The 25,850-nt window shown below is 40.0% G+C and overlaps 1 protein-coding gene across 2 annotated transcripts in view; it reads right to left on the bottom strand.

Moving 5' to 3' along the window:
• Positions 1–8,301: 8,301 nt before the first annotated feature.
• LOC120516241 (pleckstrin homology domain-containing family G member 1) overlaps positions 8,302–25,850 on the bottom strand; it is a 127,123-nt gene continuing 109,574 nt past the window's right edge. For both annotated transcript variants that reach the window (XM_039737757.1, XM_039737756.1), the window contains exons 10-17: positions 23,708–23,794; positions 22,312–22,345; positions 20,351–20,446; positions 19,198–19,233; positions 19,071–19,093; positions 17,076–17,297; positions 13,937–15,545; positions 8,302–12,137 (exon numbers count right to left, since the gene is read on the bottom strand). In XM_039737757.1, coding sequence (XP_039593691.1) covers positions 11,095–12,137; positions 13,937–15,545; positions 17,076–17,297; positions 19,071–19,093; positions 19,198–19,233; positions 20,351–20,446; positions 22,312–22,345; positions 23,708–23,794 — 3,150 coding nt within the window. In that variant the 3' untranslated portion in view covers positions 8,302–11,094. The remainder of the gene's footprint in view (positions 12,138–13,936; positions 15,546–17,075; positions 17,298–19,070; positions 19,094–19,197; positions 19,234–20,350; positions 20,447–22,311; positions 22,346–23,707; positions 23,795–25,850) is intronic.

The following is a 25,850-nucleotide window of genomic DNA, read 5'->3' as shown; positions in this document are numbered from 1 at the left end:
TGGGTAACGGTCTGCTCCTGCAAAGCATTGTGGGGACTCTTAGAAACTACGAGAAAGTCCAAATGCATTTTGGGAAAAACAGAAAAAAAAAAAAACTTCGACCGGAAGGTCCGCTACCGGGGAGCGCTACGGACATAAGCGCTGACAAACACTGAAGAAGGTAAGAGTATTCGTGAAAGAGAAGGTTACATTCCTCGTCTTTTAGATTGGTTTTAAGACCCTACTCGCACTCGACAATCTGTTGCTGCCATCTACAGGATGGAGGTTTACACTATTCTTTCAAATATAAGCGACAACGAGGTGGCGTGGTGGTTAGCGCAGCTGCTCGTCTGGTTTAGAAGTCAATCAACCGGCAGCATTCGATTAGTAAGTCGAACGGCTTTACTTAGAAACTTCTATTTTTCTTATTTTTTTACAATGATACAACAGCAAAAATACACACGGCCTTTTTTAGAAACTTCTATTTTTTATTATTTTTTTTTACAATGATATTACAGCAAAAATACATACATTAACTGTCAAAAATCTGGACACATCCAGAAATTGTAATGCTTTTGATCGAAATTGAAATTTATCAAGGTGCCATATTAAATTTATTTTAAAACACCACCTGGGCATCAGTAGTGATTTTAATGGCTGTTGCTGCCTGACATAACTGTTTTTTAATTTATTATTCACGTAGGACTGCAAAGCCCCATATTCAGCAGCCATTCCTTCAGTGTCCTAACGGTCAGCTCCCTTTAGCTTATCCTTAATTAGTCGGTTTAGTTGAAGCCTGTTATTCTGTTCACATGGATCGATAAGTACAGTACTGCCATTCCAAAATTTCAGTTCACGGTTCAAAAAGGGCCAAAATGTCAGCGAATTTTTTTGTCTTTTCCTGAATAACCGGCAAGGGGCTAAAGATTTAATACAAAGCTGTCTTACTGTCATGAGAGAAGAAGGTGAACTTGATCTGACCAGAGCAGAAAAATAAGGAGGCGGCCGAGACACACAGCACTATACGAGGAGAAGGACATCCGAGTGTGTAGTGTGAGAAACAGACACCCTACAAATCCTCCCTTGGCTTTTTCCCTAAATACACACCAAATACCAGTGTCCTCTGCAACAGAGAAAAGTCACAGCTGAAAGGCGCAGTTAAAAAGAAAAGAGCAAAATGGGCAAACAAACACAGATATTGGACAGAAAATGACTTGTCAGTGTCCCGGATTTAGCTTTTCTTCCTCTTCTTTTAATCCCCCATACAACTGCATTACTGCCACCAGTGTGTATTGTGGACACAAAGCAGGATGGATCGATAGATTCCTGAAGTTAACCACAGATTATGAGTTTACCATCTGCATGTTGCAGTCAAATTCAAGATTTATCAGACCATGTAACATTTTTTTCATTCTTCAGTCTTCCAGCTATGGTGTTGACATGCTCACTGTAGCCACAGCTTTCAATTCTTAGCTGACAGAAGCTAAACCTGCTGTGGTCTTCTGCTGATGTAGCCCATCCCGTCAAGCAAGGTCTAATTCAGAATTGCACAATTTTTGCACAACATTGTTGTAAAGAGCTTTTATGTACATATTTATATAACGTCTATTAATTTGAACAATCTGGCCATTGTTCTCTGACTTGTCAAATTAAAAAGGCGATTTCATACACAGAACTGCTGCGTATTGGAGGTTTGTGTTTTGTCACCACATTCTCTGTTAACTCGAAAAACTGCAGTGTCTGAAGAATCACAGAACTGCATCTGTTCCTAAAATGCTGGAAACGTGATGTCTGGCACCACTTTGATCATGCGTCATGCCCATTCTAATGTTTGGTTGAACAATTTAACCTCTTGACCAGGTATGTGAATTATATATATGATGAAGTCACATGATTGGCCCTTTGGAGGATCAGGCTATTTGCATTAAAGTGCTTTGTGTGTGTGTGTGTGTGTGTGTGTATATACACATATATACGAGGTGTGGCAGAAAAGTAATGAGACTGATTTTTTATTTACCAAAGTTTTAATTTTTGTCAAACATCAATGTTATCCCCTTCAAAGTAGTTCCCTTGGGCAGCTACACACCGATGGAGACGTTATTCCCACTGTTGGTAGCAGCGCTGGAAGTCTTCAACCGGTATGGTCTTCAGCATGTCCGTTACACTCTTTTGGATGTTTTCTAAAGTCCCGAAATGACGTCCTTTGAGGACATGGACTGAGGTCAGGTGAATAAGGGGGCTGGGGAACCACAGGAATGCCTTTTGAGGTCAAAAATTCTGTTATGGAGAGGGCAGTGTGACATGGGGCGTTGTCATGATGGAGCATCCATTTGTCTGCAATGTCTGGTCTCACGCGAATGACCCTTTTTCTGAGCCTTTCAAGGACGTCTTTATAAAAATTCTCCAAGCTTAACACAAAATTTAATGGCACAACATTGCTCCAGATTCTGCTGTTCCATTTTGCGTGACGCACAACCAAAACACAACTTCGCTAATAGCAGTCACAAAAATCACGTAGTTAACGGGAGGAGTTGAAACTCGCACCGCGCTATGGGAGGGTACTGATACACGTGCTCTATCAAGGACAAAAGCGCAGTGTTGCCAGTCTCATTACTTTTCTGCCACACCTCGTATATACACACATATATATACATATATACATATTGTATATAAATATATAAATGTGGAAGCAAAGATCTGTGATATGGTTTGCATATTTGTAGCTAGACATCCACAAAGGAAGAAAATGACTCACATATCTTACAACAGTTTCTTATTTCTACCAGGATTCGTCATCAGAGGAACAGGATTAGATCTGCAGGATCCCAAGGCACTACATGGCAAAAAAAGAGGGGAGGGCAGGTGGATTTGGGGGAAATTGATGAGGTGGGGTTTGGAGATGTGTTGGTTATAAAGTCGTATTTATTATTTGCATGTTCTTCTTTTCAAGCTTGCATATGGTGGATTCATGTCCAAATGTGTTTAATGACGTTTTCATTACTGTAGATTATAACTGACTCCCACCCACATAACGTGATTCATCTTCTCCCTTTGTGGAATGCCAGCTACAAATATGCAAACCGTATCACAGACCTTCGCTTCCAGATATATACATTATATATATATTTATATATATATATATATATATATATATATATACACGCACACACATATACATACATAGACAGTAGATATGTGTGTTGTGAGAGAATAAAGGGAAACAAAGAGAACGATCCAGGGGTAATATAGTCAGTTAAGGGTAAAATAGTTATTGTGCATGAAGTGTTCTTGTATGCAGCGCACATTAAAAAGAAATATATAGCATGTGTCTTGGAAATAGCATGAAGAGACTGCTGAAATGGTTAAGCAAACAAACAGAATGTTCCAAGTTGTGGCTTAAAAAATTGTCCGATGTCCTGTACCTAGCAAGACTTGACAGTACACAGAGATTCCATAAAAGGGTAAGAGCTGAGATATTGAGGAAAAAGATGTAGTAGAATGAGACTTTTATTTAGGTATGCAAGCGAATTTAATTATGAATTCTATACCAACACAGCATTTTCCACAATTTAGTAATTACCTGCTAGAACATCATCATTGAGAGGAGTTCCAAAAATTGCACAGTAATAGGCTCTGCTGAAATGTACAATAAAAGATTCCACCCTAATTGCTTTCAGAAGCACACACCATCACCTGATCAGCTGCATTAACTTGTCATCAAAGGTTTAGCCGGAGATGAACACAAAGATTTTCAGTCATCATTTCTTGAATGGACATTGAAGAAACGCAAAGAGCAAATTCGGGTAGCTGACTGACAGCAGATCAGCTTTAAAGCTGCCATTCAATGCGAACAGATCATTGCTGTGCCTCCACTTGCTCAACACATTGGCAGAGCTAGAATACACTTTTCCTGTAAAAAGAAAAGAACTATAAATCCAGCCACTGCATCATCAATGATCTAATCCACCAGAGCCTGTACTGGCATCATGAGGACTATGGTGGAAGCCATGGATGGATGGATAGATAGATAGATAGATAGATAGATAGATAGATAGATAGATAGCATAGTTGGCAGGATTAGATAATGTGAAAGGCACTGTATAAATTAATAAATATTTAGATAGATCTTTATTTTTTCCCTGTGGGAAATTTGGCTTTTTACAGAAGCACTTTAAATCAATAAATACATAAACAGGTAAAGAAATAAGTAAATAAATAAATACACACACTGGTCTGAACATCAAACACTTCCGGTAGCAGCCTTTATTTGCATAAAGCAGCAGCCCCATTTCCCTGTAGGATTCCTTCCCTTCCTTTTCAATGCTGAGCAGAAAAAAAAAAAAAAAGATGCAGTGCACAAGAAGAGCCCACTCACTACAGCATTATTACTGACAGAAAAAATGTGTGGCTGGTTTTTTTTTTGTATAATGATACCACATTTTAATTAAATTAGGAAAAGTGTCTTTCAGATTTTGGGGTATTTAGTTTTTCTATTGTGGGTGGGAGGTTATGCCTAAATATTGATATATAGAAATGTCCTTTCTTAGCAGATATCTATTGCCTTAGATGTACCATCCTGCAGAATGTCACCTTTATAACTAAAGAGGAAATAGTGTTTAAGTTAAAGAGTGAGTTGGTCAGTCAGTCGACTTTACATTAACCAGGTTAATAAAAGGATGTGTCTGTGTATCTGTCCATCTGCTATGTCTCTGTCATTGGAACAGATGGCACAAGCATTTATAGTAATAAAATGCATTGCATTTGTCATTCCAACAGATGGCACATCACAAACATTAATATTGCTATTACATATACCAGAGATATGTACATTGCATTTTTCATTTCAACAGATGATGCATCACAAACATCTGTAGTAATGCATTTTATTGCTAGATATGTTTCTGAAGCATCATCTGTTGGAATGACAAGTGCAATTCATTTTATTACTACACGTATTATAAAATACATACCTACAGATGGTGCACTGCAAACGTTAATGCCAAGGTCTAAGTTGATTACTTAGATCTTAACCCGTCTTCGCTGGGTTGCACAGCTCGTCCACCTTATTAAAAGGATAAGTGTCTGTGTATCCATCTGGTTGTTTTGTCTCTGTCGTTCCAACAGATGGCACATCACAGACATTAACACTGCTTTTACACATCCCATACCATATTGCTACACAAATGTTTGTGATGAACCAGCTGTTGGAACAACAAATGATAAATGCAATACCTTTTAATTCTACATGCAATACAAGATACATTCCAAAAGATGGTACACTACAAACATTAATGCTGAGGTCTACCTTGATTACTTAAGATTTTAACCCTTTTTAAGTTAGGAGCAGAGCCAGTATGTATGTGTATATACGAGAAACATTCAAAACGTTTCTGCACTTTTTTTAAACTCTGTTTATTAAGAATTTCAAAAACAAATGACATCACTTTTGTACATAGTCACCTGCGTTTGTGATGCAGTTTTGCCCGTCGTCGTACTGTAGCTCTTTAATGCCCAATTTACTACTACTCCCGCCTTCACCGTTTCCAATGAAAATATAAAAGTGTGGAAACTTTTTGAACGTCCCTCGCATATGTGAGTGTGTGTGTATATTGTAACAAGACCACTGGGGGCATGCCAGCCACCCAACCCAACACAGACAGACAAAGGCACAAAACAGTCTCAAGCACAAACAGAATACTTTTCCTTCCCTCTCTCTCTCTTCTTTCTCCACCACGCTTTGTCTCCCTCCTCCCGACTCTCACTCGCGGAGTGGTGCCTGCTGGCTCCTTTTATAGCCCACCCAGAATTGCTCCAGGTGTTTAATGACCCATTTCCAGCTGCACTTCCGGGTGTGGTGGAAGAACCGCCCACATGGGGCTCAGGAACCACTGCAGCACCCCCGTGGCGGCACCCCCGGATCTCAACAGGGTTGTAGAGAACTCCATCTCCCATGGAGCCCTATGGGAATCTGAGGCACCAGTGCCACCCAGGGGGGCTGCCATCTAGCATCCCGGGGGAGGTACTGTTCAGTCCAGGCTTGCTCTCCTGGACCATATAAAGAAGAGGCACCCCAGCCGTCCGCCACTATATATGTGTATATATATATATATATATTAGATAGAGAGGGAGAGATAGAGCGATATTGCCATTGGGGAAACAAAGGTCAAACATTAAATGACAAAACTTGCTTTTATTTTACGACATTACATTTTTATTATTTTTTAACTTCTAGGCTTTAAAACATGACAGTCAAAAGAGGAATAAAAGAATACATTTAACTACATATGACTGGTTATGCCCCAGATTGAAAGCACATGAAAAGTCTAGAAAAACAAAAAAGTACATACAACTTTATAAAATAAACTGTTTACAAATTAACTTTTTAAAAAGTGCAATATCAAGTCCACCTTGCTGTACAGACTTTTTTAAATCCCCACCCTGAAAAATGAAACAAAAACATTTAACAAAAAAACAAAAGACAATTACTTCATTATGTCCTTTTAACATTTCAATGGTATTCACATACTGTGTATAATGCCGAGTATACAGTACAGTATATATTCTTTTTTTAAACAGATACACTTGGACTGATATTATTACTCTGTACATTTTACAAAATAAGCATTAAACACAATTTGGAAAGCATACCTACATTTTGGACAGACAGTCACTTTATTTGTGCATCATTCACAGTACATTCTAGGGATGCTTTTTCCAACCTCCCCCCTTAAAACGACATAAACACAATATATTTATGAAATAACAAACAAACAAAAAATACAAACATACGCATGTGCTTTCACACAGAACAAAATTAGGATGTCCTGCACCTGTAAGAAAATGAAACATAAATCATATCACATTACTCTTTTACTTTTGACAAATTGTTTCTGCGAAATGATCCCATAAACCAGAGCATCAGTTTGACACGACAGAAAGAAAAGAATAGAAAAATCCTAACAAGCCCAACCGCCCGGCCTGCTGTAAGACATGCTGCGTCTTTTTCTGTTGGCATCATGGATGAACCTGGACGGTCGGGTTCTTAAGGTGTCACTTATCACATTCACCAAAGGAATTATTTCACCTGAATAAGCATCTTTTAGTTTGAAAGAGAAGCACCGCCACTCCAAACCACCCCCCACCCCCACCAGTATTCAATTCGGGATGTAGAAGTTCGTTGAGGTTTTCTTTACAGGCAACTGAGCATTTTAAACCAAACCTGATAAGCTGAAATTCAGCTTATGAACACTTTGACTCCGCTATCCGTAGGAGATTTTGCTGCTCATTTTTCCGAGCTGCATTATTTCCAGTACTCACTCACCTTCCCACTACTACACACCCCGCCTTGTGCAAAGTACCTGCTATTTCTTATCATGTCTTAAATGGTCCTTCATACAAAGGAAACATTTTGGCATGTTTGATAATAATAAAAATATAATTCTCACACACACCCACACACATACTAGAAAGTGACTGTTAGTTTTGAGTGGATGCCAACATTTTAGTACAGTGTACTGCTGCTTGTGGGATATATTAAACACACACATAAAAATGACAATAATAAAGGAAACATTTAACTAAATATACACCACACAGAGCATTAATGACATATTCTTTACAAATCACACGAGCCTACATAATAGTGATCCCGTGATAATTTAATACACACTAAAACTGAAGGTGTATCAAACTTGTGCTTTTATCAATACAGTGCACTATAAATAACAGCTTCATCAAGTAGCCTTGTGCATAAATTATTGGAATAAAGCTTAATTTAAAGTGCTGCTTTATTATGGTCGGAAGCAATATTTAATATTAACCAGTCGGATAATTTTTTGCAGTACAGAACTGGGCAAAGGCTGGCAGTATTTAACACAAATCAGCTATCACATGCGTATCTGTTCTTTGCAAATGCTGTTCCAGTATGCTCAGTGTTGAGATAAACTGGGAATGCTGGGTGAGAGTGTTTGTTTTTTTTATTAAAAATATACTCATTATGGCAAACAAAAAAGTCCTATTAGCTTGTGTGTACTTGATACTACCTCATAAAACCAAAATCTACCTTGTATGATAATGATAATATATATACAAAATCATATTAGTAAGTTCACAGTTTCTCTTAAATAGAAAGTTTTCAGTTATTGTTGGCAAGCAAAATCATATATACTGTATATAGATATGTATATATATATATGTCTCTCTCTCTCTCTCTATATATATATATATATATATATATATATATATATATATATATATATATATATATATATATATATATATAGAAAGCGAGATAGATATATACAGTATATAGGTATATAGATATCTAGATATAGATATAGATATGTATCTATATATAGATAGATATCTATGTCTATACACAGGATACTATCCCCCACATGCAAAATATGAAAGAGATAACACGTCATGATTATAGTCTGTAATTGCATGCTTACCATGGGATAGGTAACGGTAATATAATCGCCGTACGAGGACAAACATCTTAATAACCACTAAAACGATGAGTGGTCACAATGACTCGATTATATTCTCTAATTACAAAAACAGAATCTGGATTGGACAAAATAAGAGGTCTGCAAGTTGCTGGAAGCAGAAATTCCCTGCTACTTACAGGCTGTCATCCACATTTAAAATCAAGTATAAAGAAACGGAAAGGGTCAAAATTAGAAGATTATATCCTATAATTACTAGGTAGGTAGCATCTTATTAGTAGGTAGGTAGCATCTTTTAGATGAAACCATTTTAAATACCTGTGATGTACCGGCACTATGGGACTAGTATCCAAAAAGGACAAACTATAATATATTCTCTAAGATACTATTAATCAAGAGAAACATACTAGAAATATGATTAAAGATGAGATCTCCTAATTACTAGATATCATTACCTTTATTGAATATAGACTTTGTAATTATGGGAGATTTATTGAATGAAATAATATTAAATACCTGAGAGGTAGTTTCATGAGCTCTTGCTGCACAAGAGCAAACTAAAAACCTTCCATATTTACAGGATGTGATCAAGCACAGAAAATCTCCAAAGTGGTAAGACATTATGATTAAATTGAAAGATCCTATTATTGTGAGATATTATCTTGACGTGAAGAAATGATATCCAAGACTTGTGGAGTATCAGTAGCATAAAGTACGTGCTGTACGAGAACAAACTAGGAAGTTTTCTGTATATAGAGGATACTATTAACCACAAAAAAATCTTCAAAGCGATAAGATGTCATGATTACATTCCTAGATTCTGCAATTACAAGATACTATCTTGATGTGAAGAAATCATTTTTGAGACTTGTGGTGTATCGGCAGCATAACACATGTGCTGTACAAGAATGATTTTGGAAATATTTTGTACGTAGAAGACAACAGAAAATCTCCAAAGTAATAAGATGTAGTGAGTAAATTGGTAGATCCCGTAATTTTGAGATATTATTGTGATATGAAGAAAGAATATCCATGAATTGGAGTATCGGTAGCATAAACCATATGCTGTACAAGAACCAACAAAAAAAAGATTCCGTATATAGAGGATACTATTGGTCACATAAAATTTCCAAAGTGATAAGATATCATGATTAAATTACTAGAATCTATAATTACAAAATATTATTTGGATGTGAAGAAATCAATTTTGACACTTGTAGGGTATCGGTAGTGTAACGCATGTGCTGTAAAAGAACAAAGTAGAAAACATTCAGTACCTAGAGGAATCTATTAACCCACAGAAAATCTCCAAAGTGATCAGATGTCATGACTAAATTGGTAGATCCCGTAATTACAAGATATTATTGTGACATGAAGGAAGAATACCCGAGGCTTGTGAAGAATCGGTAGCATAAAACATGTGCTGTATGAAAACCAACTAAAAGAAAAAAAGATTGTGTATGTAGCGTGGACTATTATCCCCAGTGTATGTAGCGTGGACTATTATCCCCAGAAAGTTTCCAAGTTGACGATACATCACTACTAAATTGGTAGATCCGGTAATTGCAAGATACTATTTTGATGTGAAGAAATCATTTTTAAGACTTGTGGGGTATCAGTAGTATAATGCATGTGCTGAACAAGAACAAACTAGAAAATATTCTGTACATCGAGGCAACTACTAACCACAGAAAATTTCCAAAGTAATAAGACGTCATGATTAAATGGCTAGATCCTGTAATTACAAGATACCATCTTGATGTGAAGAAATAATATCCGAGACTTGTGGAGTATCGGTAGGAAATAAGACATGTGCTGTACAAGAAGAAACTAGAAAACATTCTGTGTGTAAAGGATACAGTTAACCACAAAAACCTCCTAAGAGCTATGATGTCACGATTACAAGACGAGATTCCTCTAATTATGAGATTACCCAATAAAACTAAATCAGATATACCTGCGAGGTACTGGTAGTATAAAGTGCAGGCTGAACTGAGAGTTGCTGTGTATTTTGTTTCCACCTCTACTAGCATGCTTCTCAGATTTTCTTAAATAGTCAGTGAAACGACAGACCTAAATTGATGGTTTCATTATAAAACTGGGCGGCAACCCTTTATTTAACAAGGTCCAAGTACAGTTATTCCACTTGTTGAGATCATGCAGTTTACTAGATTATGCACTAGAGAGACAGTGCCGAGGTGTAATTTGTAGGTTACGCACCACTCCTTGTATTTTTTTTTCTAGAGTTGTCAAGCTATGATTTAACTTTTTTCTATTTTTAATCAACAAACTATTCGCATTCACGGAAATCAATTTTTGACAAAGCTACGGCACAAGTACAGTTTTGAAGTAGCATTAGTTTTAAGGGAACACATAACTTACACAAAATGCAGAGCTTTTTTGCCATTAACATTTGTTTTATGAAGCTTTTGCAGAAGCATGATATTACTGTGTAGGGTCATGGGGCACAACGACGATGCGATGTTCAATGACTATTAGCTATGCCATTGCCTGTTGCCTTGTAAGTGTCCGTAAAATAGCGTTGCAGTGTTTACATCACAAAACCACAGTTTAACATGTTGCTATCTTAAGATGACTTGAAGTCTGTGTGCTGAGAGAAGTCGCAGGGACAAGACTAGACAAACAAAACGATCACACGCTCACCTCAAGCAAAACTGCTAGAACTCAGACACTGAAATTTCTCTCGGAGAGACTGTACAATGTTTTGTTGGTTTTCTGGTGGAACGCTCCACAGATAGTCATTCAGCTTGTCTTGTGCTGTGAAAGTGGTCAAGGTGACTGGCCTCCTTTGGCTGCCTAACATTTTCAAAGGTGTGCAAGGGGAGCTAAGCGATTGCGAGAGGCTTTGGCTGCTGTGCTCTTTCAAACCCGGAGTTACGCCATCCAGTTCATCCAGTGCCTGGTCCTGTTCTTCATCCTCAGATTTAATTTCCACATAGTCCTCATCATCGTCATCATTATCCCCTGTATCCTTAAAGTTGGCAAAGTAGTTCTGACTGGCGACATGGGCGTTGAGTGGTGAGTTTCGGTTGACTACCAGAACCTTCTGGGAATCCTGCAGTATCATACCAGAACCGAGCTCCACATGTTGCTCATTGACATCGAGCTGTTCTTCCCCACGTTTGGGGGGCTCATTTCCCTGATTCATTAGTAAATCACAGCTCTTGCCAGCTCCCATTTGTGCCTGAGAAGCACCCAAACTGTAGTCTCTCCGAGTCTGGTAACTACTGGATTCCATGGTCCTACAGTTCACCATAACAGACGATGAGGACTGGCATCTACTGTAAGGCTCCAGTTTGGAAGAAACAGGTCTTCTCCCCAAAGAATTGTAAATATGCTCCTGGCTAAGATTCTCCTTATTAGGCTGGCTAACAAAGGTGCTCCACCTCTGAGAAGGGGAATGTGGCGTACAGGACTTCAGAGTGGGAACGGAGCACGCTGAAGACAGCCTGTGTGGAGTGCTGGCCAATCTGTCCTTTGTTTGAAGTTCAGCTTCGTCGGGCCAGGAGACAAAGTCAGCAAGTTCTCCATTGCTGTAAGTGGAAGTCAGCCAGTCTTCACTGATAAGGTGACCATCGGGGGCAAACTGGAGGTGCCGATGACTGCTTTCCGAAGTCTGAGCACATGGATGGGCTTCACGAAACATAATCTGCTCATACAGCTGGGAATATTCGGCAATTCTTGCACCTGGGGGAAAAAAAAATAAGGAGAAGAAGCTTGGTATTAAATTCTGAACTCTTTATGAAGAATGGTGGACAAGCTCATCATCATAAAATGTTGATCATACACAGTAATGTAAGATACATATACAGTAAAACCTTGGATTGTGAGTAACTTGGTCTGCGAGTGTTTTGGAAGACGAGCTAAAATTTTTAATAAATTTTAACTTGATAAACGAGCGAGGTCTTGCAATACGAGTAGTCCGTATACGCTTTCCCTGCGGAGTGTCACATGATCACAACTGAGCTGATGGTTCGTCTCTCTCTCGCTGCGGGATTGTGAGTAACAGTCTCCCATTCTCTGTCTCATTTGGCGTGCCTCACTCATATAGTAAACATCCGTACAAGCGTATACTGTATACTATAACATGGTGACCACGTGTGTGTTGTAACGTGCGAGTCCCTGTCTTGCACCCCAAAACACAAAGCTGAGTCTCAGTACTTTAGCAACACCAGCTTTATTCAGCTTGAAACAGGAACAAGCACGGTTCTTTATTGTAGCGGGATCTACCTCTCTCCTATACACAGACACAGCAGTAAGGCAGGGTCGTGACCAGGTTAGTGTCCAAGTAATACTGTGCCCTGCGCATTTATAACGTTCCTTGTGTCACTCATAGCATGTCCGCGATCTTTTCAGATTCGCTTTAACGGCGATCTGCTACAGCGCTGGGAGTCTGCGGTTGCTTCGGGACGCTCTTCCGCGTGTCGTCCCGTTGGGTGGAATCCCAAAAGAGTCTAGAAACCTTACAGTGCGTAAAGCATTTTTTAATTTTGTGTCCAAGTGTATAGTGACTCTTCAGATAAAAGCAACTCTCATTGGAGAGGTTTCCTTGTTAAAGTCGCAAAAAAAGAAGAAGATTCCTGTGAGCCAACAGACAGCAGGGATTCCATTAGTTAGAGTGAAAGTCGTCCTACACGATAACCCTCCTCCTCCTCCTCTCTTATCTCTCGTCTCCCTCACACCAGCCACAATTATTTTCAAAGGTAAAGTGCAGGTTAATTTGTTTTATGTATTTTTACTTTATATTTTGTATTAGTCATTTTTATATGAATAGTTTTGGGTTGTGGAACGAATCATTTGAGTTTCCATTATTTCTTATGGGGGAAATTCGCTTTTATATACGAGTGCTTTGGATTACAAGCACATTTCCGGAACAAATTATACTCGCAAACCGAGGATCCACTGTACAACCTTCATTACAAACTGAACTGAGTCTGAGGCACAACATTATGGTTTCTCACATACTATATGTAAGTAGATTGAGTCAAGAAACATCGGATAAGGAGATATTACAAAAGCTACAATAAACTGAAAGAATGTCAAAAGTAGATGGTGCAAAACTTCATTAATATATAAACGACGGAAGCACTAAGCACATTTTCAAGTGCTGAAAAAATACACCCAATGCACATTCGGTGGACTGAGAAAGTCTTCAGACCCTTTCACGTTCTGCAGAATTTTCGTGTTGTAGATTTCATTTTAAACTTGTAGGAATGAGAGATTTCATGAAACCATGTTTTCTCTTTGTCATTATGGGTTATGAAGTGTAGATTTATGGGCAACAATGGCAAATTTTTTTCAATAAGAATGGAATCTACGACACAGTAAAGTGTGCAGCAATGGAAGGGGTCAGAATCCCATGAGAATCCACTGCATACAGAGCTATAGCAGATGAATGGACGGTAAAACATGGATTGATACCCTCCTTGCTGATTTCTGATGGGAAACAAAAGCAAACTTTCAATATGACAACACGCATATCTCACCAATTGCAGGTCCACCTTGTTTCTTCTCTTCTAAAATGGCAGCAAGGTCTTTTTGTCTCTGTTTTTGCTTGCTGGGTGGATGATCTTGTTCTGGGCTTTTCATCTTAAGCAGCTGGTTTGCTTTCTTTATCTTCTGACTGTACTGCCTTGCCATCATGAAGACCCTGTTTTTGGTTTTATCCATCAAGTCCCCACTTGGCCCACTAAAGTCTGGCATATCTTTGGAAAGCACAGCAGACTGTGGCCTCCGATGATTCCCCAAGTCACCAGAGTGTGACAATCGGCTCAGATTAATTAGTGATCTGTCCTTTAGTGTGTCTCCTTCCAACTTCAGGTTACTTCCTCCAAGTCTCATTGACTTGCTTCCAACACATTTCTTTAAGACTGGAATTTCAGTTTGGGAAAAGGCAGATGCTGGTCGTTCCGTTGGTGTGACTTTTGAAAATGCCATCCCTGGCATATCATGCCGACTGACAGGAAAAGCGGCAGGTAGGCGATCTTGCTTCTTTTCATTTTTTTTAATGTAATTTTCTAAGTCGTTCCAGATCTCGTCAACTTCTTCAGAAAGTTTGTCTGCCACCAATCTGTGTGACAGGGAGTCAGAATTTGACGAGCTACCGATCCAACCCAAGTAGTCTTGGCCAGCGGGTACACGGTGGTCCGATGCGTCATCCTCACTAAACTGAAGGCTTTCGTCGGAAATAAACCTGCTCAGTCCGTCACAAGACAAGTCCGTCTCGAGGAGAATGAAGCTGTCCCTTTTACTTAAATCCAGATCTTCCTTGTAGGATTCCACAGACTGGTCTGGAAAGCCTATTGTGTCATATATATTCTCCTCGACTATTTTTAATTCACAGGGTCCAAAGTTGCCCGACCCTTTAGATTTACAGACATCCAACGGAAGATTTACATTGGTAATTCCTGCAGCCCCAAAACTAGAAACTGGCTTCTCTTTTGACCCCAAACAAGAACCGGTCTTGTCCACAGCAGCTTTTTGAGGAACATGGGAATCATTGTGCTGCCGTCGAAGAAGTCCCATTTCTTTCAAGTCTTCGTAGCTGATATTGTCATAAACATTTTCAATATCATCAACGGTGAGCTGTTCCGTTGACAGAGAACGTCTTCCAGGGATATCTGACGTCTGACTAATTACCACATCCCTTTGCCTGATGCCACCACATGAAGACGAAGACTTCTGGTCTAAATTCCGCTCCCTAACACTGCTTGCTCTTCTAACAGATACACAATTAAGTCTGGGTGTTTCCGGTAGAGGCTGACTAACATGCCAGCTACACGGTCTCCCGGACCCCTGGTGCTGTTCTTTACTTCTAGTGACGTTAAGTTGGGAGTCAGAGGCCGAGGGCAGAAACATCTGGTAGACGTCCTCCTCTTCCTCAGTGCAACGTTCAGGCTGTCGTCGGGGAAACAGAGCCTGGCGAATCTGATGATCAGTCCAAATTCTTCTAATGGCTTGAGCACCACCGAGCATGTTGTTCAAGTTTGAATGGTTTGAAGAGGCAGATAATCGCGTGGGTTGTAGAGTCGAGCTGATAGCGTTGACACTTCTCTTTAGGCAGGCAGCATCTTTCAGCAAGGATTCCTTTGATGCCTGCAATCAAAATGAAAATGAGTTAGAAAATATATGGTTCAGGTGGGTTTGGAGACACAAGAATGATTCGTACGGGATTAGTTTTACACCAGAAGATGGGGTGAAGTAATTATTTCTAGAGGACCTCTGTACGTTTAGTCCCGCCCAAATCACTCAATTCTGTAACTTGTTACCTACCGAGTATTCACAAAGCCATTTTACCTCCTATAAAGAGTCCATAAAAAATAACCCCAGGGTAATCTAGTTCCACACGTAACAACATCAGAAAAATGAGTCCTTTGAGCAAGTCAGACAAGACTAATTTGACCTTCGGTAGTAATTCCTTTACCCAGTACCCGAAGAGGGAAAAAAGAACTTCAGTACTGGTTGTTGAGAGTCATGAACAACGGTGTGGACGGGATCATCCTTTCGAAGGTCTGAAGGTGTACTGATGTGCGCAATTATATCTTGACAAAGGGGAGAGCGTGGTGATATGTTGGTTGGGGAACCCTCCTCGGAGGTGCAAACAGACACATTGTTGTCAAAAATTAGGGTTGCTTATGTGGTCTGAACTGATGGTACCAGTACATAAACTACCAGTGCTCATAAGGGAAAAATGAGGAAATGCCGGCACAGAGTACCAGTGTGTATTGGACCACTTCAGGCACTGACTATACCCCACGTTCTGGTATAATACAAATCACATCTAAGAGTCTCAAGACATGCAAGTTCCAAAATGTTGTACAAGCACTTCTAATAATGCCCACTAGAGGGGGTTGTACAACCCAAACCCCACTAGATAAATGGGCAGAGCTTCATAAAAATAAAAAGATTTCCCTTTTGACAAAAATTCTCTGTCACACAAGCTCCACATTTGCAGCAGCACTCCTAAAAATGTCCAATTGAGGGGGATATACTGCCAAACCCTGGCTATATCAACGGGTAGAACCTCATAAAAATAAAAAGGCTTTATTTTTCACAAAAATGCCCTGTCAAACAGAGGAGCTTCAGAGAATGAATGCAATGGCAAAGAGGAGTTGGCCAAGGAGAACACAATCCCAATACAGAATTCCAAGGAGAAATAAAAAAAATGAACCGTCGGAGGTCAAAAATTCGGAAAAATCTAAATGCATAAGCACAGGACGAACTCACCAAAACTCTCAGTGCTCACTCTAAACAAACTGCGAAGGACTATCTGGACCCCTTTTTTTTTAATAGGGTAGAGGGTATTTCCTGAGGGCCCTGCTCCCCTGGAGACCACTAACAAAACATACGTAACTGAACTGGTTCTCATTCTGGAGTATTGATTGTCACTGATAATTTTAGCGTAAGGCTGCAGCATAACATAATGTCAAATAAAAAAAAAAAAAAGTGAAGGGACTATATACACATGGAATGTGCAAGTATGGAACTGTGCTCTGGTCTTGTTTGTGCTTCTACTGGGATAGACCTTCCTGGCCTGTCTTTAGAAGGTTAGGAAGTGGGTGATTTACATGGACAGAACTAAAGGCAGCACACATAATGGAAAGAAAAAGGCTGACAACACATTACCTGCTCGGCGTCGTCCTCGTCATCCTCATCCACCTGCTCTGCAGCATGCATATGAAGGCTCTCATCAAAATCGTTTGGGTAGGCAGGATCAAGAGACTCCTGGGATTGATTCACTGGACTGCTGGACTCCAGAACATTTTCCCTGTTGCAGGAAGTGAGGAGAACCTCAGCAGAGCCCAGTTTGGCAGTCGGAGACAAGAGAGATCCTTCTATGCTTATTCTCTGTAAAATAAACGCACGCTTGAGTTCTTTATTATATCAACTTTCTTAGCGTAATATAAAGTCGTTAAAGCAGGTTTAAAAAAAAAAATCATTTATTTAGCATCTTTTATCCGGCACATTCTAATGTACATATTATGATTATTGGCGGGTAAAGCTGGTGGCACGTTGCATGACTTCTAGTCAGAGGGGGTGTCACACTTAAGTGCAGTCACTGATCGTGTCAGATTACATTACGACTCATTGATGACTTTTCGGCACAGGTTCACATTTTTGAAGAACCGCGAGGCTTCCGTTTTTCTGAAAGCCAATAAGCCTGGGTTGTATAAATTCTTTCCAGGTAAGACGAGTTCAACTGCAATCTCGTTCCTTTTTTATTTTTTCCCCCCATCCTGTCGTGGTAAATAAAACACGAGAAATCAGACGAGTTAGCCTCTATTCTGTTTGCAAGGTCCACAATACCCATGGGTTCCTTTATCCTTGTAGCTGCATTCTATGCAGTGTACTTCCAGCTAAATGGCCACTGGTGGTCAGTTCGAGCACACACATAGCCCCCTCTCCTAGTGACTTAAGACAAAATCAAACCTGTTCGATTTTGTTGGGGAGAGTTGCAGACGGGCTTGACGGAGTCAGACTAGGCAACTCACCAGAACTCCTTCAAACTCGCTAACATTATGTAAATGGAGTCTGTGACTGAAAACCGCGTGAAAAGTCACATAAATGTGGATTGGGCCTTTAAGGAACATGCAAAGAGTCGCATCACAATTTGGGATTTGGATTGTTACCTATCCAATAAATCAACTGCTGAGCTTCAAGAAATTTTTTTTTTTTTGGTCTTTATTTTGCTTTATACAATTTCTTGTATTAGGAGTTTGATAGTTTTTACATACCCCTTGGGGGTCACAGAGCACATGGTCAGCCATTGTGCAGCACCCCTGGAGCAAGTGCAGGTTAAGGGCCTTGCTCAAGGGCCCAGCAGAGCAGGATCCCTTTTGGCAGTGACGGGGATTCGAACTGGCAACCTTCCGGATACCAGTGTGGATCCTCATTACCCATAAAAATGACAGTGATAATGTAAGACACCTTGTCTGGCACTTGCATCCAGATGTTTACCTTCTGAAGCCAAACTTCTAACCCTTACAATCAGCTTCTTGCCTTTGTCAATACTTGCTCAACGCCACCTTTCTCATCCGCATCAACCTGCTCTGTGGCATGAAGGTTCTCATTACAATCGCTAGGGTGGGCAGCAACTAAACTGCTGACCTTTGCAGTCAACTTCTTGTCTTGTTATGGTAGCCCCATAATGACTTTCCATATCATTACCTACTCAACATCGCCTTCATTATCTGCAACCACCTGCTCTGTGGCACGCAGATGAAGGTTCTCATGAAAATCGCTAGGGTGTGCAATGACTAAACTGCTGACCTTTGCAATCAACTTCTTGTCTTGTTATGGTAGCTTCACACTGTCCATGTTATTACCTGCTCGATGTCACCTTCATCAACCTGCTCTGTGGCATGCATATGAAGGTTCTCATCAAAATCGCTAGAGTGGACAATGACTAAACTGCTTTGCAATCCACTTTTGGTCACAATGTGGGAATCAAACTCTAATCCTGACAAGCAAAAGCACATTGTCAACTCCAAAGAACTTTAGTAGGACACGTGTTAGTGTTTCCCAACAATACACAGAAGCATCATGGACATAAGCATTCACTTCTTTGGAGGCAGTGCAACATCTAGAAAGGAACCGTGAGAGCACCGTACTGTTACTTACCTTCTGCGCTTCAGAGCTCTTTTCTGTGAAAAGACGAAACATCAAGAGTTTTGGTCAGATCATAGTGTACTTTTCAACGGGAATACATTTCACACAGGACACAGAAACAGTTAAAGGGGAAGCTTACCGTTTTGTTTCACAGCTCTTGATCTTGATGATGGTTCTGAAAAACAAATAGGGTATTTTTAAAGACTGGGGCAAAGAGATCCACCAATTACTGTTCGACTTAACTACCTTCTCAGAAATCGGTTTTACAGCATTTATTGAAAAACTTGTGACCTAATATATTAGAGGTCTTAGGAAAAGTTGCAATGGCCGCTTGAGTTAAAGGAATGACTAGCTGACTGCAGGAGTTTCATCTCTTCTGGAAAGAGATGACCAGAATTTCATTCCTGAAGAAGCACCTCTGGGAGCCGGGGACTCCAGCCTTACAAAACTGTTCTAGGTCATGGAATCAGTGCACTGGAGGAAATGTTGCCCTTCAGAGTTGTCCTTTCTCTCGTAAGATTCTAATGCTGCTCCTGCCTTCCCATAGTGTACGAAAAGCAAATTAATCTTCATTCGGGTTAAATGAACATTCCCTACAATTACTTTAATACACTCCCTTCTGAAACGTCACTCACTTTCCCCACCAACAACTTCGCAAATCAAATTCTCACACTCAAAATGTTTGATTAAAGGGGCCGAAGATAAAGGGATTTAAAAAAAAAAAAGAAAAACACAAAAAAAAGGGCTAGGTCGAAACCAAAGAGACAAACTGATCTTTCGAAAAATCAAGAAACGTTAAATAAAGATCAATAATCGTAAGCCATGAAAAGGAACCAGAGAACCATTAGGAGATACCATGGAGGTTAAAGGTAGGAGAGTATGAAGTTATTTTCCATTGCTGTAAATCATCTGGCGGTCTTATTTCTTTATTTGTCATTTTGTATCTTTTTTGCAAAAAGTCATTTCCCACGTTTTACCACACACCATTTGCTTTTGCTTCCTAATAAGTTGTTCATCGAACCTTTTCAAGTTCTTTGTCCAAAATAGCGTGCTGCCTTCAGTAGCAGGTACAAGATTTTGGAGTGGTCACCACGTCACACCAGAAAGATTTCTTCACTCCAGTGTGATTTCAAACAGCTCTCCAATTCTTTAATGGGTGACCCCCAAATTCTGCTCCGTGGGCTTCTTCAGAGGATGGACTAATTGGAATTTAGCTCCTCCCCCAGTGGCCTATCGCCTTACTGCTCTGGTTCATGAAGTCTATAATGTTGCATCTTATTGAAAGTCCTTACCGGATTTCCTTCTGATCCTGAGTGTTGCGCTGTTTTCTTTGGAGTCTGAAGTGGCTTTCCGTTCACCCTCAGGGCTATAATGAAATCCTGGATGATCTTTATAAGTGAAAACAACGAGCAAATGAGAGAGAAAAAAAAAAAAAACAGGGAGATGGATGAGAAACTCAAGAAAATATTAAGAATGTACCTTTTGCATATTGAGAATTGTATTTATGCTTTGCTAGGGGGGCCAGTGCCCCATCCAGACCAGTGAGCTTTCTCATGCCAGACACTGCTTGGTTTGAGACCGTCTCACCATGATCTAGCAATTCGTTTACATGGCTTACAAAAATGTACTGTTGATTTTTTTTCCCTCATACCCTCCACCTGTCCTCAATGCAAATCTTTAAGTCTAATCAGACAGACACATTAAAACTACTGTTGAGTCTAATTTTGATTAAAACAGGGTGATAAAACATTGAGCTAGGTATAGAAGGGGGGGGAGAAAAAGCAGCTTTGTGTGTAGCCAATGAAAAACGATACTTTATTAAAGACAGTGGATTCTGCCAGAACAGAATGTATGTTAAATTTCTGTCTTTGCACTGATCCAGTGTTCTGTACTCCATACGGATTTCCTCTTCCATTCAGTGTTACGGTCCTCATCTAAAACATCTTTGTATGTCTTGTGTGGGAATACGGTGAGGAAATTCATACATACTGACACAGAACCGGTCAACAACCTGACCTAAGACATTGGCGCTATGAGGTACACCATCCTATATATCAACAGACACACAGTGGACTCAGAAAATATTCAGATCCTTACACTTTCTCCACACATGTTCTTTGGCGTTTAAGTCTCGGCTTTGGCCAGGCCACTGAAGAACACTCTTAGACTTGTCCCAAAGCCACTCCAGTGTTATCTTGGTGTGCTAAATGATGGACCGTCACCCCAGTGTGAGGTGACATGCACTCTGTTGGACTTCACTGCACGGACCTCTCTGTAGATTGGTGGCATTCATCCATTCCCTCAATTCTGACCAGTCCCGCTGTACCACAGCATGATGCTGTCACAAACCTGTCTCACCATTGGGAGAGTATTAGGCAGGTGATGAGCAGTTCCTGGTCTTTGCCAGTCATTGGGTTTGGAGTTTTCTGCCCAAACACTTCAATTTTTGTCTCATCAGACCAAAGAATCTTTTCTTTTTGCTCTCAGAGTCCTTTACTCAGGAGCGGCCTCCATTTAGCCACTCTGCCATAAACACCTGATTGATGATGTGCTGTTGAGATGGGTCGTCCTTCTAACAGATTGTCTCATCTCAGCAGGGGACTTCTGAAGCTCTGCTAGAGTGACCACTGGACCTTTTTCTGGTTCCTCAGTTTGGCTAGATGGCCAACTGTAGGAACCAACTGTCCCGGTGATTCCAAACTTCTCCTGTTTCACAATTCTTGAGGCAACAGTGCTCCTGGGAACACTCAAAGATTTAGTATGATCCCCGTCCCCTGGTCTGTGCCGCTCCACAATTTGATCCCTGAGGTCTACAGAGAGTTCCCTGGACCTCATGGCTTATTTTTTTTATCCTAACATACAGTGTCAGCTATGGGACCCTCTATACACAGGAACACTTGTGCCAATCTAAACAATGTGGAGTCTGTTCAATCTGCCACAGGTGGACTCCAATCAAGTTCTAGAAACATCTCAAAAAGAAGTGAAGCAAAAAGGAGGCACCTGGGCACAATTTGGAGCGCCAAAGCAAAGGATCTGAATACCTCTAGGAAAAGGAGGACTTGACTGTGACTTTCTGAAAAACACATTCTCACTTTGTCAGTATGGGTGTTTGCGTGAATATTGATGGGAAAAAATTGCAAAGTTGTCCTTTTAAACTTAAACGTATGACACTTTGTAGAAAGTTCAGGGGTCTGCAGACTTCCCGAATCCCCCTTATTAGTAGTAAATGGACATTTGATGAAATTATACTTACGAGCAGCGTCCATTTCCAGAATAGCCTGTTTCGCCTGTGATTTAAAAACAAATAGAAATACACAATGAGATGAGTTATATGATATTTGTGTGGATATTGTTGGTATTTTACCTGAGGAGAGTTTCATTAGAATAGGAATGTGACAAACTTCTGCTAATAAATCAATGAAATAAATCAATAATGAAACATACAAAAAAAAAAAAAGGGGGCTATTAATGGGCACCACACAAGCCATATCATCCTCCTCCATGCTCATCAAATCACAATGCAGACTCTTTCACGTGTAACTTCTGGCTGGCAGAACCAGGTGCCCACCTCCATTAGAAGGTAACTCGCTTGTATTTTGTTCCGAACGTTTCACTTGTGATGGTCAATTCTGTCACCTTATCCTGTCACGCTTGTTCCCAAAGCTGCCCCCCTAGACTGACGTTTACCGAATTATGTTGACTTCTCTTTGGATCAGATTTTGTCATTATGGGTTATGGAGTGTAGACTGATGGGCAAAAATGGTAAACTGCTCTATTTAAAATGAAATCTACAACACAATAACGTGTGCAGAAGGTGAAGGGCTCCGATTACTTTCTCAGACCTCCATATTACTCCACGCTCTTGTGAGACCAGATCTGGAGAATTGGTCACCACAGTACACAAACGACAGAGCAGCACTTGTTTTTTTTTACAAAACTCTACAAAAAAAAAAAAAAAACGGAGGAAAATTGGAAATATAGGCATGTGGTGTTTCACTTCATGCTATTTTGAGGCTGCTGATCACAAATACGATCGTGTTTTTGCCATTGCATTCTCCACCGGTGGTCCCAGCACCTTTACAAGCCACTCCCAGAAGGTTAACAAATATTAAACATAAGTGTGTGGGGTATCGTTTTAGACTATTTCAAGGTCAATGATTATGAATATGATGTTATTTTTGATGTTTGATCCTTTACTAGCCCTCTATGGACCTCCACCAGACAGGGTATAATGACATATTTCAATTACAATTGAAAACATTTAAATTGAAGCATACATTTTAATATATCTGATAGCTGTTCTTGCTTATTATGCTCTTCTACTCATGAAGTAAATCATTATTTCTAATGAACACCCCGAATTAGGGCGGTTGACACACAGTGTGAAATACTGTATTGTTTCACAAGCAAACTGTGTAATTCCAACAGATTCCACTAGGTGTCACAGTAAACCAAGATTTTCAGACCATGACGTAAGGCTGCCGAGTGCTAGATGCCTGTTCTCACGTTACATGAAAACTTCTTCCGATGAATGCTTCACATTTTTTTACATTTACATTACAACAGACAAGCCAAGGCGGAAAAAACTGTTCTGGCGCATACTGTAAGTGGACAGGAATTAAAAAGTTTTTGGACAAATGAATGAATACCTTGGCTGGGATCTTAGCTGGGTGGTTTTCAAGTATTAGCCTTTTCAAGTGGAGAATCCAGAGGCGTTTGTCCTGCTGAGATTTGGCCTGTTGTGAAATTGTTTAAAAAAAAAAAAGTGAATTAACAAAACCCATTTGGAGCACACGACACAATCGACTCCTGCACTTTAAATGCGATTGAAAGTCGAGAAAGACAAAGAACAAACACACGACAGCAGCAAGGCAAAGCTCTTCTGCCCATTTTTTTTTCACAACTGTGACCACATCTAATCCTTCATGGCGCTGATATTTATCCTCGCTGGTCTTTTGGTTAGCTGTGGGCTTTGCGATAAAACTCACACACACACAAATAATAATCTTGGCTACTAGCATATTAAAAAATACTAATCACACATAAGCTGAACAAAGAAGTCATTCACTTTAAATGAAGCTTTTGAGCTTTTTTTTTGGGGTGGATTTTCCAGGCTGTCTTTGTTAATTGGAGCAAAACCACCTGAAAGTGCACTTTTCAGGATAATCAGGTCTCCTATATTTTTATTTATATTTTATACTCCACTTATGCAACCAATTAGCCCCCCCAACCCCTCACTCCCATATGCTCATAGTGAAATGACACTGCAGAATGGAAAACCTCCACAAAGAACAGTGGATGACAGGCAGTCAGACAGATAAATATGGCAGGCACTATACTACGTAACATGAATACATAAACGAATGATGGGTGCTTTATAACATACTGTAGATTGATTTGTAATTAAAGGCAGTAAACCACATATAAATAATGAAAGGCAAAATATAACATAAATAATACAGGTAGATAGCGAAAGGCACTATACAGCTGACAGATACCATAGACACAAAAGCACTTGTGATATATGGCCAGCCATTCATCCTGGCCAATACCCCCAGGTCGCCAGATGGAGCCCTCCCTGAAGCATGGAGGTGCCTCGGATGCCAGCAGGGAATTATGGACATTGGAGTTTTCCTCTACAGCCCTGCTGGATACCACGGGGGCCACTTGAAGGCGCTGCAGGGAGGAACAGCGACTATTTCCCCTACACCCCGGAAGTATGTCTGACTCACATGGACAAGAGGAATGATGTGCTTCCAGGTTGAAGAAAAAGGAGTTTTTATCTGACCCGGAAGTGTTCCTAGTCACATGGACAGAGAGAGTGAAACACTTCCGGGTCAAGGACTATAAAAGACTGAGAAAAACACCAGAGCATTGAGCTGAGCTGGGTGGAAGGGTGGCAACGTGTCTGGGAGTGCTGGATTGTTATTGTGATTGATTAATTTAATGAGTATTGTGGAGTGGAGGGTGCTTTGTGCACTGTTGTTTATTAATAAAGTCAACTATTGGACTTTTACCTGGTGTCTGGCGTATAGTCTGAGGGTTCAAGGGAGCGATAGCGCCCTCTATCTGTCACACACTATATAATAGACTGATAGAGGGATGTGAAAGCAACGTAAAATAGATAAATAGGCAGAGAATAAAAGCCAATATATACCATAGATAATCACGAGTACTCTATAACATGGATGGATAATGAAAGACACTATATAGCATAGATAGATAGATAGCATAGTTGGCAGGATTAGATAGACAGATAGATAGCGTAGTTGGCAGGATTAGAGAGACAGGATATTCGTTGTCCCCATTGAGAAATCTGACTATTTTATAGAAGCTCTTTAGATAAATAAATATGCACACATACAACAATCTGAACACACACCAACATGTCTAAAAAAAGAAGAAAATCAAAAGGAAAGAAGACTTGTGACGAGATAGTAACAGTCCCAGTGAGACGCTATACAGAAATATTGCTGTTGGTATAAAGGAGCCCCAGTAGAGAACTGAGTAACTGAATTAGAGCCTTCATTCTTCGAGGAATGAGAGAGTTCAGTTTTTGATTTTTTTAATACATTTGTTTGTTTTCACTTGTCATTATGGGTTACGGAGTGTAGACCGATGAGTAAAAATGGCAAACGGCTCCATTTAAAATGAAATCTACAACACAATAACATGTGCAGAAGGTGAGGAGCTCTGTCTGCTTTCTCAGTCCTCTGAATTACTCCACGCACTCGTGAGACCAGATCTGGAGAATTGGCATGCAGTTCTGGTCACCACAGTACACGAACGACA

This window comes from Polypterus senegalus, chromosome 16, assembly GCF_016835505.1.
Source record: "Polypterus senegalus isolate Bchr_013 chromosome 16, ASM1683550v1, whole genome shotgun sequence".
In the NCBI taxonomy this organism is placed as follows: Eukaryota; Metazoa; Chordata; class Cladistia; order Polypteriformes; family Polypteridae; genus Polypterus; species Polypterus senegalus.
The sequence above is the reverse complement of the archived record's forward strand: the minus strand, read 5'-3'. Positions and strand labels throughout refer to the sequence as shown.